The sequence below is a fragment of the Hakea prostrata genome, chromosome 1 (genome assembly GCF_041222555.1).
Source record: "Hakea prostrata isolate BN-2017 chromosome 1, UWA_Hpros_2, whole genome shotgun sequence".
Taxonomy (NCBI): domain Eukaryota; kingdom Viridiplantae; phylum Streptophyta; class Magnoliopsida; order Proteales; family Proteaceae; genus Hakea; species Hakea prostrata.
In genome coordinates this window covers 17485058-17500039 of record NC_142600.1, presented here as the reverse complement: position 1 = coordinate 17500039, position 14982 = coordinate 17485058, and the positions used below count along the sequence as shown (strand labels likewise).

The 14982-nt window shown below is 36.5% G+C and overlaps 1 protein-coding gene across 1 annotated transcript; it reads left to right on the top strand.

Annotated features, from left to right (window-relative positions):
- Window positions 1-5385: 5385 nt before the first annotated feature.
- Window positions 5386-11148, top strand: LOC149027969 (5-methyltetrahydropteroyltriglutamate--homocysteine methyltransferase-like). The gene is made up of 12 exons (XM_089167353.1): window positions 5386-5491; window positions 6753-7106; window positions 7213-7300; window positions 7906-8033; window positions 8145-8536; window positions 8627-8790; window positions 9176-9256; window positions 9360-9526; window positions 9622-9727; window positions 9859-10109; window positions 10198-10399; window positions 10493-11148. The coding sequence occupies exons 2-12, from the start codon at window positions 6757-6759 to the stop codon at window positions 10859-10861; spliced, it is 2298 nt and encodes a 765-aa protein (XP_089023479.1). The 5' UTR covers window positions 5386-5491; window positions 6753-6756; the 3' UTR covers window positions 10862-11148.
- Window positions 11149-14982: the final 3834 nt, after the last annotated feature.

The following is a 14982-nucleotide window of genomic DNA, read 5'->3' as shown; positions in this document are numbered from 1 at the left end:
GATATTCTTATTGAGTATAGGTAAATTATAAATATACAACATCTTAGTTTGAAGAAGAATTAAATTTTCTTTTGCCAATGGTGGATTAGTAGAGCGGTTAAAAATCCAGCTTCCCATGGGGAGGTCCTGGGTTCGCACCCATCCGACGGCACCTATATTAGTAATATTCCCCCACCCTATATATAAACTCTTCGGATTCAAAAAAAAAAAAAAAAAAAAGAATTAAATTTTTGACCCTGATACTATGGGAACATCTTTGGAAATTGATCATTTTCTTATTTCTCCAGTGATTCCTCATCGATAACAATTTATGAGACAATGTAGAATCTAATAACCATGACACGAGTGGATAAATCAGTGTAAAATTACATTTTTCTATTTGAATACTGGTTGATCAGATTAGTGTCTATATTGGTATCGGTCGAGAGCACTCCAGCATTTAAAACGCTGATCTCAAGATGGATGCTACAAGAAAAAAAATATATATTCAACGGCGAGAATTTGGTCCCTTCACGTTTGAAATTTGAATATATTTAACGGCGGCTAACAATGTGAGTCTGTTTGGTATCTACACATAATATAGTGCATTTTCACACATAAAAAACAAAAAGAATTATTTTCAGGTCAAGAATTTTTTTTTCCTATTGAAAAAAACATAAAATGGGTCAGGGTGAAGATAAATGGATCAAAATAAAAGACCAAACATGATTGGAACTATCCGCATTGCACGTGATTATCAAAGGGTAGTTCAATCTGTCACGTGAGATGTTTATGTTGATATGGTCTTAATTCAATCTCATCGCTAGTGTGTAAGTGGTGGGTGGTGGATGGTGACTGATGAACCTTGAAAACCCTGGGTATGGACTAATCATGCAACTTCATTGGTAAATAGAAATTTTATTCAAAGTTGTGAAGCGATGGCTTGAGAAGAACATAACTTCTTGGACTTTGCTTCAGACCTGTGTCATAATGGTGTAGGACAGTCATGCTAATCAAATCGGTTGTAGGATCGAGATTTCAGTTGAAATTTCAATCAAATCCCGCTTTGATAGTTGGTAAGACAGTCTTGCGCCACAACCGAAGCAAAATCATAACTTACTTCAGCGAATGAAGACTGCACCGAAAAAAAAAAGAAAAATATTAATTAAAAAGTCGAAAGAAGTCAACAGTCGTGATGGTAGTCAACTAAGCTTTCTAAACTTGTAAACAATTACAAAGTCAACCTCAAACAAAAGAAAATTACAATCTTCAAAATAGGGCTTGGGATACATAATTTCTGCCAAGTAACTCAATTTCAAGAGGTGGGTTTGAATTATGAACATACACTTCATGTTTCACTTGTTTACATATTTGTAGATCTTTCTTGTATTTCTATTAGGGATGTAAACGGACCGGATTCGAATCGGATCGGATAGTAGTATATCTATATCCACATCCTATTATATTCGGATGAATTTGAATAATATCCCATCGGTTTTCGGATAGATTCTGTCGGATTCGGATGATAATCGGATAGTTATTTTCTTAAGTAGATTCTTTTAAATGGGAATGAATGTAGATTGAATACAAGTTTTCCACTACCTGTTTATATCTTTACCTTTTTATTTGTGAGGGCTAGGTTTGAAATTTAAGAATTTAACAACTTTTATAGATATTGTAGTAGAAAATCTAGAAAAAATAGTCACATATGATAGGTAAAATTTATAAAAATAAGAATAATAAATCTAAATAAGTAACTTAATCGGATAATTTTATTGGACATATAATAATCGGTAAGAAAGGGGTATACCATATCCGCATCCTATTAATAATCGGACAGATTCAGATACCCCTAAATGGATACCAATGCGAATTCAGAAGCGGATTTCGATTATCCATTTACACCCTAAATTTCTATAGATCCATGCAACGTCACCCCCTTCTTGGGAATATCGAAATTATGACTTATAATTTCAACTATTGTTATTTTCATTTTGCTCCAAAGGTCATGAAAGCTGCAGCTAACTTATAAGACTGTCTATTTGCTCCAAGGGTCATGAAAGCTGCAGCTAACTTATAAGACTGTCTATCTTCTTCCACTCCATGAATTCTGAAGCTTTATAACCAGAAGTCATTGACTTTTCCTTGGTGTTTTGAATAATTTATCTTTACTGACAAAATTTCTATTTTTCTTAAATTAGTGGATGGATCATACGGTTTTTTTTTTTTTTTTTATTCAATTCACAATTCAACTTTTACCAAAAAGAGAAGAAAAAAAAATTCACAACTCAACTTTAGGTTTTAGTCGTTGGCCCCACGTTTGTTCAAATTCCTCTATGTCACATTGTCACCAACCAAGGTAAATTTTTATTTTTATTTTTTGATTCTCTGCTTTGTAGCTTACGCTTGACGTGTGTGAAGTATTGGATTCTTGACATTTTGTCCTTTTTATTTTCGTTATCAAATTATTCTTAATAAATTTGAGTTCATGTTTCTTAACCATGCAACGGAGAATTAATTAATGATAATCAAAATGCCTTCATATTTTAACTCCCTAATCTAACATGAAGCATGACTATTTGATTCTTTTATTTAAAAAAATAATTTTAAGGATAGAAAATATAGATTCTAAAGGCTAAGATCTCCCTTAACCACGGATGGGTCTCCATCCAAGAAAAGAAACAATACTCTGTGCCAACGCAGAATTGCTCGATTTGTAAGACCAACCACTCTGAGTGAAAACGTCATGAATTAGACCTTTATTGATGGCATGTGTAATATTCTTATTCCTTATATATGAAAAACACCCTTGTAACTAGAAAGAAGAAAAGAAAAAAAAAAAAAACTACAATACTCTCTCATTTCTAATTTTGATAGTCAAATTATTCTCAACAACTTGAGGTTATGTTTCTCAACAACACAGTAGAGAATTAATTAATGATAATCAAAATACTTTAATATCTTGACTTCCTGATCTAGCATGAAATATGTGCATTTGATTTGATTATTTTTATTTAAAAACTAAAAATTTTAGATTCTAAAAGCCAAAACCTCCCTTAACAATGAAAGATTCTCCTCGCCCAAACAAATAAACACGATATCCATACCATTAACCAAGCAAGGAAGTGAGTTTGATGGAGAATACATATTTCGTATTTCTTAAAAGCTTAATTATTGCTATAGTTAATTACAACATTTATTCTAAGGTTTTATTGGGTTTGATTCATATCTTAGCTTTGACGATCCTATCTATTGCATGTATGACACTTTGATTAATTTCCTCTCCTTAGTTCAAATGTGTCCAAATGTGTCCAATTGAATAGTGTATTTTCATGCATTGCTCTTTTTGTATTTCTTTCTTTTTTGGTGTATTTTTGTATTCTTTTCAAGTTCAATGAATAAAGTTTTTAACTTCTTACCCAAAAAAAAAGAAGTGAGATTTACATAGATTGGCCTCTATTTACTTCTTAGCTTTGAATTTCTCCATTAATAAATTTCCCTTTACCAAAAAATACCAACCAAGAGAAATCAGCCAAAAATGTGGTCCTTAAAAGACAAAATTTGCTTATTACAAACACATCACACCTACCAAATTTGTAATGGTCCAGTTAAATTTGATTTAATGGTTCCATTCATAAAACCATTTTCCTTTTTTCGGTAAATTTTTTGGCTTGTGTTTTTGTCATATCAATCAAGTTGATTCGGAAAAGATCATAATAGACTTTTGAGTGAGGGGAAGGTAAATTTTTTTTTTTATTCAAGGTTCATCCGAGCCAACTTATGCTCACCACGATTACATACTCAGGGGAGATTTTATATAATTAATATAGGCGGGGCTTCGCCCCTGGTTCGGAGGGGATTCAAACTCTGACCTCCTATGTGGAAGCATTGGTCTTTTGCCAACTAAGCCACCCCTCGGGATTGAGGAGAAGGTAAATTAGGTTTTGAAAAAACTTTGAGCATGAACAGTTGGAAAACAATCATATTCATTGGATGGTTGAGATTGATTCAACCATATAAGTGTGAAACCCATGCCATTTATTTGTATACAACATGATACATGAAAAATATGTGGACCCACCTCACCAACTCACCTCACCAACCATGAAGTAATTGAAGTTAAATTCATCAAAGCCAGTGGCATTTCTGTCTTTAAAATGCTTATAATATATGTCACACACCCTCCTATCACTATACTACTAATTGCCCCCACCAACTTCTGCCACCTACTCTTTGATCTCTCTCTCTCTCTTTTCCAACCACTACAAGATGAAAAAAAAAAATATGTGGACCATATGGTTTTTTTAGGGTAGTTTTTTTTAATTGAACTGTTGGGTCAATGTAAACATTAAAACGACAAGCAATGAAAAAAAATTATAGAGTTAAATAATATATCAAAAATATTATCTAGATAAATGTAAGTGCATTTTTTATTAGCAAATTGGTAAATCAAATCTCTATAATCAGATAAATGTTACAGCATTTTTTATTAACAAATTGGTAAATCAAATTTCTATAATCAGATTATTATTTTTTCTTTCTTTTAGTAAAATATAAAAATTTGGTTGAAACATTGACACCATTTGTTTGATGGTTTGATCTCACGTATCACCATGTCTATACTGGCCTGAGCAAATGGATTGGGTGTTTTGTATTTCAGAGAAGGGCCGCCGTTTAGCTACCATGAGCGATGGAGTTTCAAATAAGGCCTTCCACTTTTCTGATAAAAAGCACATTATGTAGCTCTGCAAGGTACTAGGATTGGCCTGTTACTGGATCTAGCCTTTTGATGGCATTGCTTGAATTATTACTAGAGACGAAGGGTTTGAATGATGATATCAATATAGTCAAAACATCCAGTGATTCTCCCTGGTCTCATGCCAATCTTAACGCTGTCTTTGCCAAAGTACTTCACTGCGGCCCAGTTTGCAGTAGAATCAACTGTGAAATCCATCAACAATGTGACCCGTTCTGGATGCATCTAATTGGCCTATCTCAAGGGTTTTTTTTCCCACCTTAATTTCTTTTCTATTTTTCTAATAAATAATAATCTTAACGTTTAATTTATTTGTTTTTTACAATGTCTTGAGATGATTATGCGTATATAAGTAAAAGAAAAAAAATTGGTTCAAATATAAGTAAATTAATTATGGTAATACATCAAACGATAGGAAAATCATTTTTTTTTTTTAAGATATAAGGTTCATCCAGGCCAGCTTGTGATGGTAGGAAAATCATTTTCAGTCAGAATCTATGCGGCAATGTCCCGACACAACATGTGTAAAAAAATAAGGATATTGTAACCTTATGGGCAGTTTTGTAAATGGACATGTGAAATCATTAAAAAAGAAAAGTAAGCTTAGTCATACTAACCATAGATCTGCAAATCTGAATAGCTATAAATAATCCAACAGAAGTCTCTCCCTTCATTCTCACCCGATCTCTTCTCTTCTTCTCCAGCTTCGTTAGTCTGCGTAGAACCAGTCTGTTTTCCGGTTCTACCTCCGAAACGGTAAGCTAATTTCATGCTTTTCTCTGTTTCTCTATTAGTTTCTCCACTTAATGCTCTCTAAGCTATGTTAGAGTAATCCCGATTTGCAATATCAGTCATTATCTTGGCATTCATTCCTCTGATCTACTTCAATTTTACGTTTTATATTTGATCGAGGTTTGTGATTTTGCTTTTCATTACTTTTATTTGTTTTCTTCTGTTTTGTTCTTCGGTATTGGATTGGTAAACAGTGCATTTCGAACATCAAGTTGGTTTTTAAATTTCCTTGCTAGTGGCCGACGCGTCTTCTGATTCCTACTGATTGGATCTGTGATATGCTCCAGATCTACTGTTAAGCGACTGTTAGGTTTCTGCATTAGCGGCATCAGTTACAGTAGTAGTAGTGTTCTTGGTACCAGGTTTCATTTTTACTTTCGATTTTTCCGGTCATCGATTCTAACAATTTAGATCTGCATTTTATTATAGTTCCTACAGTTAATCCGTATCTGTTTCACTTCAGATCTTGTTCTTCTACTATAACGTCTCTTTAATTCTCCCAACAGTCGATGTCTAGTGGGCCTTCCTGACATGCGTCGGCAACGTTTTCGTACTCTTAACTCTCAGATCGTATCAAATAACACTTGTTAATTCTATTTATTGAATCCAAGCTGTAATTGCAAATCCTTACGCTCCCTTATATAAGACATTGATTGACCGTCTTTTATTCTTTTTTTCCTTCTATTTTTAACGTTCATTTCACATTGACTTGTCTTCTGACTGACAGAATTTTATGCTTCTTTCTAATTCAATGTGATCATCTTTTTCTTTGCTGCTCTGTAAGACTAATTATTTATGGTGTCCTGCTGCTGACCTGCTTTTGTAACTGAAGCTTTTTTTTTTGTTTCTTTTTTCTTTCTTCCTTCTTACTTTTCTTACCTCAATAAAATCTGGATTTGACGCCCTCTGCTTTCGGTTTTTGTGTTCCATTTGAAGAGTAAACTTGAATCTCTCGGTAAATTTTGGAATTTGATTTACCAAGTTCTACTCTTTTTCCTTCCATTTCTTTTATTAAATTCCTCTTGTTTTTGTCTGATTGTTTGAATGCTATCACCTGATTCTAAATAAAAGGGCACCTTTAACTTTTCTGGTGTTTCAAGATTTAAGATTTATGATGTCCTTGAAATCCTTGCCTTTTTAAACTAAGAGTTCATATTTCTTACTTTTCATGCCTGTTGGAATCTGAATCTGACCCCTCTTTTTTTGGCCGTATCTGATTTCCCAGCACAATGGCATCTCACGTTGTTGGATATCCCCGCATGGGCCCCAAGAGAGAGCTCAAATTTGCTTTGGAATCTTGCTGGGATGGGAAGAGCAGTGCTGAGGATTTGCAGAAGGTTTCTGCTGAACTCAGATCTTCCATCTGGAAACAGATGGCTGATGCTGGCACCAAGTACATTCCAAGCAACACCTTTTCCTACTATGACCAGATGCTTGATACTACCGCAATGCTAGGAGCTGTTCCTTCTAGATATGGTTGGAATGGTGGTGAGATTGGCTTTGACATCTACTTCTCTATGGCCAGAGGGAATGCCTCTGTTCCAGCAATGGAAATGACTAAGTGGTTTGACACCAACTAGTAAGTGATTACTTCCCTCTGCAACATAACCTTGACCATTTAAAGAATGTGTAGCTTATGTTGAATAATAATTGAACTATTGTCATGTGTCTTCTCAATGGTGCAGCCATTTCATTGTTCCTGAATTGGGACCAGACACAAAATTTTCTTATGCTTCTCACAAGGCAGTTACTGAATACAAAGAAGCCAAGGCAGTACGTATTCAAGATATTCTCTATTGGTTTAGTATTTATTACTTGTAGCTCTTCAGGTTTGCAATTCACTGTTAGGTTGTATAGCTGTGGTGGTACCCGCTGGTAATTTCTGATCTACGAGGCATACACATGAGACAGAAAGAAGTCTCGTGAATTCTTCAGTCCTTTCTCTGCTTAATCTTGCCCAGGACAACCCTTTGTTTCATGGGGAAATCAGTTGGCGAGATATGACACTTGAGCATCAAATATGATCTTTGTGGGAGGGTGGGTGGGTGATGAGGGGTGGAAATTGGTTGATGAAGAAATCAATCTTTGTGGGAGGGTGGGTGGGTGATGAGGGGTGGAAATTGGTTGATGAAGAAATCAATCAGATCCGTTGACATTTATAATTTCCTTTACACCCACTCACTTCGCCAGAATATGTATAATCTGCATAAGGATTTTTATTATTATTATTATTATTTTTTTAATTTTAATTTTTATTTTTAATATAGGAACTAAATTTTCACTTTTTCCTAGGTTGGACCTGTTGGGCTATTGTTACTCTTCCATGGTATTGATATACTTATTGATATTTTAAACATGCCTCTTTTCACCCCTTGCAGCTTGGAGTTGACACTGTTCCAGTCATTATTGGTCCTGTTACCTACTTGTTGCTATCAAAACCAGCCAAGGAAGTAGAGAAAACTTTCTCTCCTCTTTCCCTCTTGGACAAAATTCTTCCAGTCTACCAGTGAGGACTTGAAACTTGCCTTCACATAGCTTGTTTTTACTATTATTATTAGTTTTTATCTTATTCAGGTTCATCAAATTATGGATGTATTAATGATTAAACATGATCTAGGGAGGTTGTGACCGAACTGAAGGCTGCTGGTGCTTCCTGGATCCAGTTTGATGAGCCCACCCTTGTGATGGATCTTGAGTCTCACAAATTGGAAGCCTTCACAAAGGCCTACTCTGCACTGGAATCATCTCTGTCGGGTTTGAATGTTCTCATTGAGACCTACTTCGCTGATGTTCCAGCTGAGGCATACAAAACTCTTACCTCTTTGAAGGGTGTTACTGGATTTGGGTTTGACCTTGTTCGTGGAACAAAGACCCTTGATTTGATCAAGGGTGGATTCCCTTCTGGCAAATACCTCTTTGCAGGGGTGATTGATGGAAGGAATATTTGGGCTGATGATCTTGCATCATCTCTCAGTACATTGCAGGCCCTTGAGGGCGTTGCTGGAAAAGGTAATTCATCTATCTTGTACACATATGTTATGTATTGCACAAGTTTAATATCTAGCAATTGTCTTATGCTACCTGATGTGTTCTATGCAGACAAGCTCGTTGTCTCCACTTCATGCTCACTTCTCCACACTGCTGTTGACCTTGTAAATGAGCCTAAGCTGGACCAGGAAATCAAGTCATGGCTTGCATTTGCTGCACAGAAAGTAGTTGAAGTGAACGCCTTGGCCAAGGCATTGGCTGGACAGAAGAATGAGGTAACTACTTTTTTGCTGTTTTCATGCCTGCTTCTTATGAGTCTGCAAAATGCACCACTATGGGCAATGATTCAGTCATGTGATAGACATATGGCAATTGCTGCATCAGAGTTGATTTAAAGCCACATCTTGGAAATGGGAGCTACTGTTTTCTGGGTTTCATTCTTTCCATGATTAAAAAGTAATGGAATGTTAATTGAAGATTATTTTGGTTCGGTAGAGACCAAATTGGGTTTTCCCTCGTGGCCTGATTGGTTCAACTTGAATCAATTTTGTAAATTGAGTTTATGAACAATCTATGAAATGCATCTTTCAATGTACACCCATACTTGGACAATATCCACCTGATTGTCTTTGTGGCTCACTGCATTGTCACCATCTCCAGGAATACTTCTCTGCTAATGCTGCTGCTCTGGCTTCAAGAAAATCTTCACCAAGGGTGACAAATGAAGCTGTTCAAAAGGCCGTAAGTGCATCAGTGAACTCAGTTTCCTTCCATTCTATGTGGAAGATTGCAAGAAAGTCTCTTTTGTGCTTATCATAGTTTGTTGTCATAAATCATTGTCCAGGCTGCTGCTTTGAGGGGCTCAGACCACCGCCGTGCTACAAATGTGAGTGCCAGACTTGATGCTCAGCAAAAGAAGCTGAACCTTCCAATCCTTCCAACCACGACCATTGGGTCTTTCCCACAGACCATGGAACTTAGGAAGGTTCGCCGTGAGTACAAGGCTAACAAGTGAGTGGTCCAGTGCTAAGAAATGTCATATTACCAATTGCAAAACTGTTTGTTGACTGTTCTAATATTCTTCTGTGACGTCCCTCCTATTTCAGGATCTCTGAGGAGGAATATGTTAAGGCCATTGAGGAGGAAATTCGCAAGGTTGTCAAGCTTCAGGAGGAGCTCGACATTGATGTCCTGGTCCATGGAGAGCCCGAGGTGAGCCTGCTTTTAATGCTGCTTGTGGTGAATCAAACATTATGTTGAGAAATTGTGGCCGTTTTGTTTCTTGAGTTGCATTTGGAAGCATGGGAATAGTGAGCTAACTGTTTTACATGTTTTCAAAATAGAGGAACGACATGGTTGAGTACTTTGGAGAGCAGTTGTCTGGTTTTGCCTTTACCGCCAATGGATGGGTGCAATCTTATGGATCCCGGTGTGTCAAGCCACCTATCATTTATGGTGATGTCAGCCGTCCCAAGGCCATGACCGTGTTCTGGTCCTCAAAGGCTCAGAGCATGACCAAACGCCCAATGAAGGGTATGCTTACAGGGCCTGTCACCATTCTCAACTGGTCCTTCGTAAGAAATGACCAGCCAAGGTAAAAACATAAAATCCTTAATAGCTTAGTCTTTAGATTGATTTGCGTCTCAGTGGCAAGATTTTACGTATCTGTTGTTTATTTTCAGATTTGAGACCACCTATCAAATTGCTTTGGCCATCAAAGATGAGGTTGAAGACCTGGAGAAGGCTGGTATTAATGTCATCCAGATTGACGAAGCTGCTTTGAGAGAGGGTTTGCCTCTTAGAAAGTCTGAGCAAGCTTTCTACTTGGACTGGGCAGTTCACGGTTTCAGAATCACCAACTGCGGTGTTCAGGACACTACACAGGTGATTTATGGTCTCTCTACCAAATGGAATTCTTTCATTTTATTTGTACAATTTGGATAGGCTAATCTTTTGACCCATCTCTGCCTTGGACAGATCCACACTCACATGTGTTACTCTAACTTCAACGACATCATCCACTCCATCATTGACATGGACGCAGATGTGATTACAATTGAGAACTCACGATCAGATGAGAAGCTCCTGTCTGTCTTCCGTGAGGGAGTGAAGTATGGTGCTGGCATTGGACCTGGTGTGTATGACATCCACTCCCCCAGAATCCCATCCGTTGAAGAAATTGCTGACCGCATCAACAAGATGCTTGCTGTGCTTGAGACCAACATCCTCTGGGTCAACCCAGACTGTGGGCTCAAGACCCGCAAGTACGCTGAGGTTAACCCTGCACTCAGCAACGTGGTTGCAGCCGCCAAGCTTCTCCGCACTCAGTTGGCCAGTGCTAAGTGAAATTGATGGATGATACGTTGAATTGAGCCCTGCTCTTATTCTTGGTTGAGGATAAATTCTTCCGTTATGATCAAATAATCCCTGGGCTTGTATTACAAATTAGTTTCAAAGTCTTTATCTTTCCAGAGTTTGGTCTGCACTGTCGACCCATCCCTGGCTTCTTGTCTTTTTTGTTATTTGGATTTTGTGTTCTCCATTTTCTTAAAAGCCAATGAGAACCCTAATGTACCTCACAGGTCTTCCTTAATCAATGGAAACTCAAAAGAAAACTGTTTCTCTCTCTCTCTCTTACCCGGCATTAATCCGATATTCAGAGTGGTCGTTGGATAGCCGAAGTTGGTATCCATCATCACCAGCAATTTTCTTCTATGGAGTGAGAACAAATGACTATGATGTTATCCAAATCAAATTCCTCTCTTTCCTCTTTATATGAAAAAACATTTAGGGATTGGCTTAAGGCTACACTCCTAGGTAAGAGAATACTTTTCCAAGAACTAAAAGAAAGAAGCTGAAATTGAATATTAAAAGATAAAAGAAGAATTAGAAACTCTAAGAAGTCGGTTCAGATTGAAATTTGTGATCGTGACAAAATTTCGATCACTCTAGTCAAACTTTATCCAGAAAAAAATATATATATATTTATACAAAACGAGTCGAAACAAGCTGTCTAGATTAAAATTTATGGAAAAATCACTTATGTGACATGAGACGAAATGAGGAGTCAAGATTTCGGCCTGACCATAAGTTTTGATTTGGACTGTAAGCTGCACATATTTACATTGAAGCAATTCCTATTATATTGGGGTCCCAAAGTAATTTAGGTGGTAGATTCCGGAAAAGATACATTTGAAGTTTATTATTTTCTATTTTATGTTTTGTATATCAGCTATACATTATTAGGCTTTGACTTCACTCAAATCAAACAAAAATTCATTAACACACAACTCCTTGAGTTGCAGAAAAGATGTCTTTTCATTGGATGGTGGAATTTTTTACATTCACAAATTTAAACAAATAATTTCACGGCAAGTATACTTCAAATTTGTTTACATTCACAAATATAAATTTTTGAAAAAGAGTTAAAAGATAATTTTCATCCACTCCTAGATTTGGACTTAGTCGCTTACGTAATTAGATTTTCTGAGCCATCCTTAATGTACTGTTTTATTAACCATAACTCCATAGTAAAAATAAGACTTTTAATTTAACTATTAAACTCATTTTAACTGCCTACTTGTTGGATTCTCTCGTCCAGCCTTGAATTATGAAGAAGAATGATATTTTTTTCTTTTTAACAATACCAATCTTTAAGGCTCTGTTTTGGTATCAATTCTCATTTTCTGTAATGAGGTTGTTTCATTATTTTAAGTTGTTTGGCATCAATTATTAGTTTTATTTTTATTTAAAATAATAGAAAAACTTCAAAAATTCATAATGAATTTTTTATCTATTATAAATTATGGTGAGAATTTCATTTTTTTCATTTATGCACAAGTTTACTTAAAATTTTATGGTTAAGATGAGGGTAAAATAGTAAATACACATTTTTTAATAAAAATCATAGTTTTTCCCTCTTTTATCACTTGTTCACTATTATTTACTGACAAATTTTTTATTTTGACACCAAACTTATTTTTCATATCATAATTTATTTTCTATAAAATTCATCAAACCATTTTTCATTCTTGACCAATAATGAATTCTTGTACTTATTTCTTTTAAATAGGCATAATAGAGAATGAAAATTGATACCAAAAATATTTTAGCATAATAATTTATGTGAGGATTAAATCATACTATCATACTACTATATAAAAGAAAAACCTCCAACACTTGTGGCACATAATTTTGTTGACCAAAATACCCCTTCTTAATAGACATGTACTTTCACAAAGAACCTAAAACCATTGTTCAATATGTCGGCGACATATCCCTTAAAGGGCGATATGCGACAAAAGTGGACAACCTACACACCCCAACACTACAAACCGGCGACATATCGCCTGTATCAATGGCTAAATTTGCCCCATATATAACGCAACCTTCGTTCGTTTTTCGCCGATTTTCATTCGTTTTTTGCCAAGGTGACATAGGGCCTCTAAAGCTCCGCGGCCGGGCCCACATAACCCCACTGCACGGCCTCCCCGGACCCCGCCCGCTCACCGGGTTACCCCTCCTCAAAACCCAACAGCCACCAAACCCCATGCAACAGCCGAAACGCCATCTCCCTTAATAAATTAAAAACGACCATGCAAGTATGCAACGATCAATGATACTCACTTCTCTGTTGTATGACCGTCAATCTGGTGTTCGTCTTGTGCTTCTTCTCACCTCAGTGTACAATGATCTATTAGAATTTTCTCAGGACTGTTAAGAGTTTCAAGATTTATTTTCTCCACTGGATGTTCCATAGAGAGTGGGTATGACGACTTTACACCAAATCACAAGACTACTCTTCCTTGTAGGGTTATGCATCAAATCCATTCTAGGCCAATACAGGTCTATATCAAATCGCTTTATTGGCTTCTCTTTTGCAATATCCTCAGGTTTGCTACATAGTCTCCTTTACAAATTCAATTTCATTTCCACCCATATTAATGGTTTTATTTACATATGTCCCTGTTTTGATCCGTTAATTGTGGGTTTTCCCGAATTTATTATCAACGTTCTTTGTTCATTCTTTTGTTCACCTTGTTCTCTCACCACGCTTGATAATTGCTATTTGTTATTCTCAAAAGTATGAAGGGGAAGATCGGATCGAAGCTTGACAACTAAGAGGAAAGCAGTCAAATGGGTATCAACAGAATGCCTTCTTCCACTTTGCTACCACAATCTGATTCAAGTAGATTTTGTTGGATGTTGATTTCTCGGCCTTTTAGAGGTGGGATTTGCGGCAGAAAATGTGTTTCCAATGGGAAGAAGAGGATAGGGAGGGATTGATCAAGATACCATTAGACAGCAAAAGAAACTCCACTTTTCTTTTTCAAGTTCGATGAAGAGAACCTGATTGAAGTTGATCTCTCTCGTACCCCCTTCAGAGGTCAGGCAACGAATTGACATCTCAAGCAATGTAGGGTGCAGCCTTAATAGCCCACGGTAGAAATTTTCCATCCCCTATACCCACCACCCCCTGCTGGAGTATCCGCTGAACAAAAAAAGTCTACCATATTTCGCATTTCAAACACAATAAAAAATCTCTCACTGTATTCAATGTTTCTTCTTCTCTCCAGGGTTCCGTAGCTTCTAGCGTGCGAATGAGTTACCATCTTTCAATCATGACTCTTAGAGACCACTCTGAGGCCAAGTTTTTGTTGTTTTCCCATTTCACAGTATCAGGTTTGAACACGACAGATTTTTTTTTGGTGGGTTTTATTTTCTTTATCTCTCTTTTCTTCCCTCATCCGCAAATGATGACTTGAGTTGATGTTGAGTGGTAGAATTTAGCTCACTGCAGTATCCAATAATTTCCGTTCTTATATTTTTCATTTCTTGTAGATAATGCAATTAATTACAGTTGCTGTGGGCAGAGGATCCTTTTCTTAGAGTAGAAGTTGTCCTCGACGACAACGGTGATTGGAAGATCTCCCTCAACGACCCCATTATCAAACTACATTTTATGGAAGGAGATAAGCGACAGAGTCTCCAACCGTGGAGAGAACTCTGTTGACGAAGTCTTCCATCGCTTAGGAGAGTGGTTCAGTGGCGGTTGGTTTGTGGAAAAAGCACTCTCAATGATGCAATCACTCCTTGCCGCCAGCTTCAGTTCACCATTGGCTCAGTCCTCTAGCTTTCAAGTATGAAAACTTGACTCCTTAATTTAGTTCTGCTTATGTTTTTTTTTTTTTTTTTTTTTTGGGAGTTTCCTCTAGAAGGTATGTTCTTCATGCATACCAACGAATTATTAAGATACTTCTTTTCGTCTCCTTGTGCTTTTAAAATTTCTTTTATTTTATATATGTGAAAATAACTTCTCGAGTGATGTCAAGTTAGCATGGTCAGGTTAAGAGATATGGTTTCATGTCGTCGTGCGCAAGTTGTTGGTCTTCCCTTGAATTGCGTGGAAAACAAAGAGCAATGTTAATTCAGTTCATGTCAACTTGATTCCTTCAAGCTTCATATCA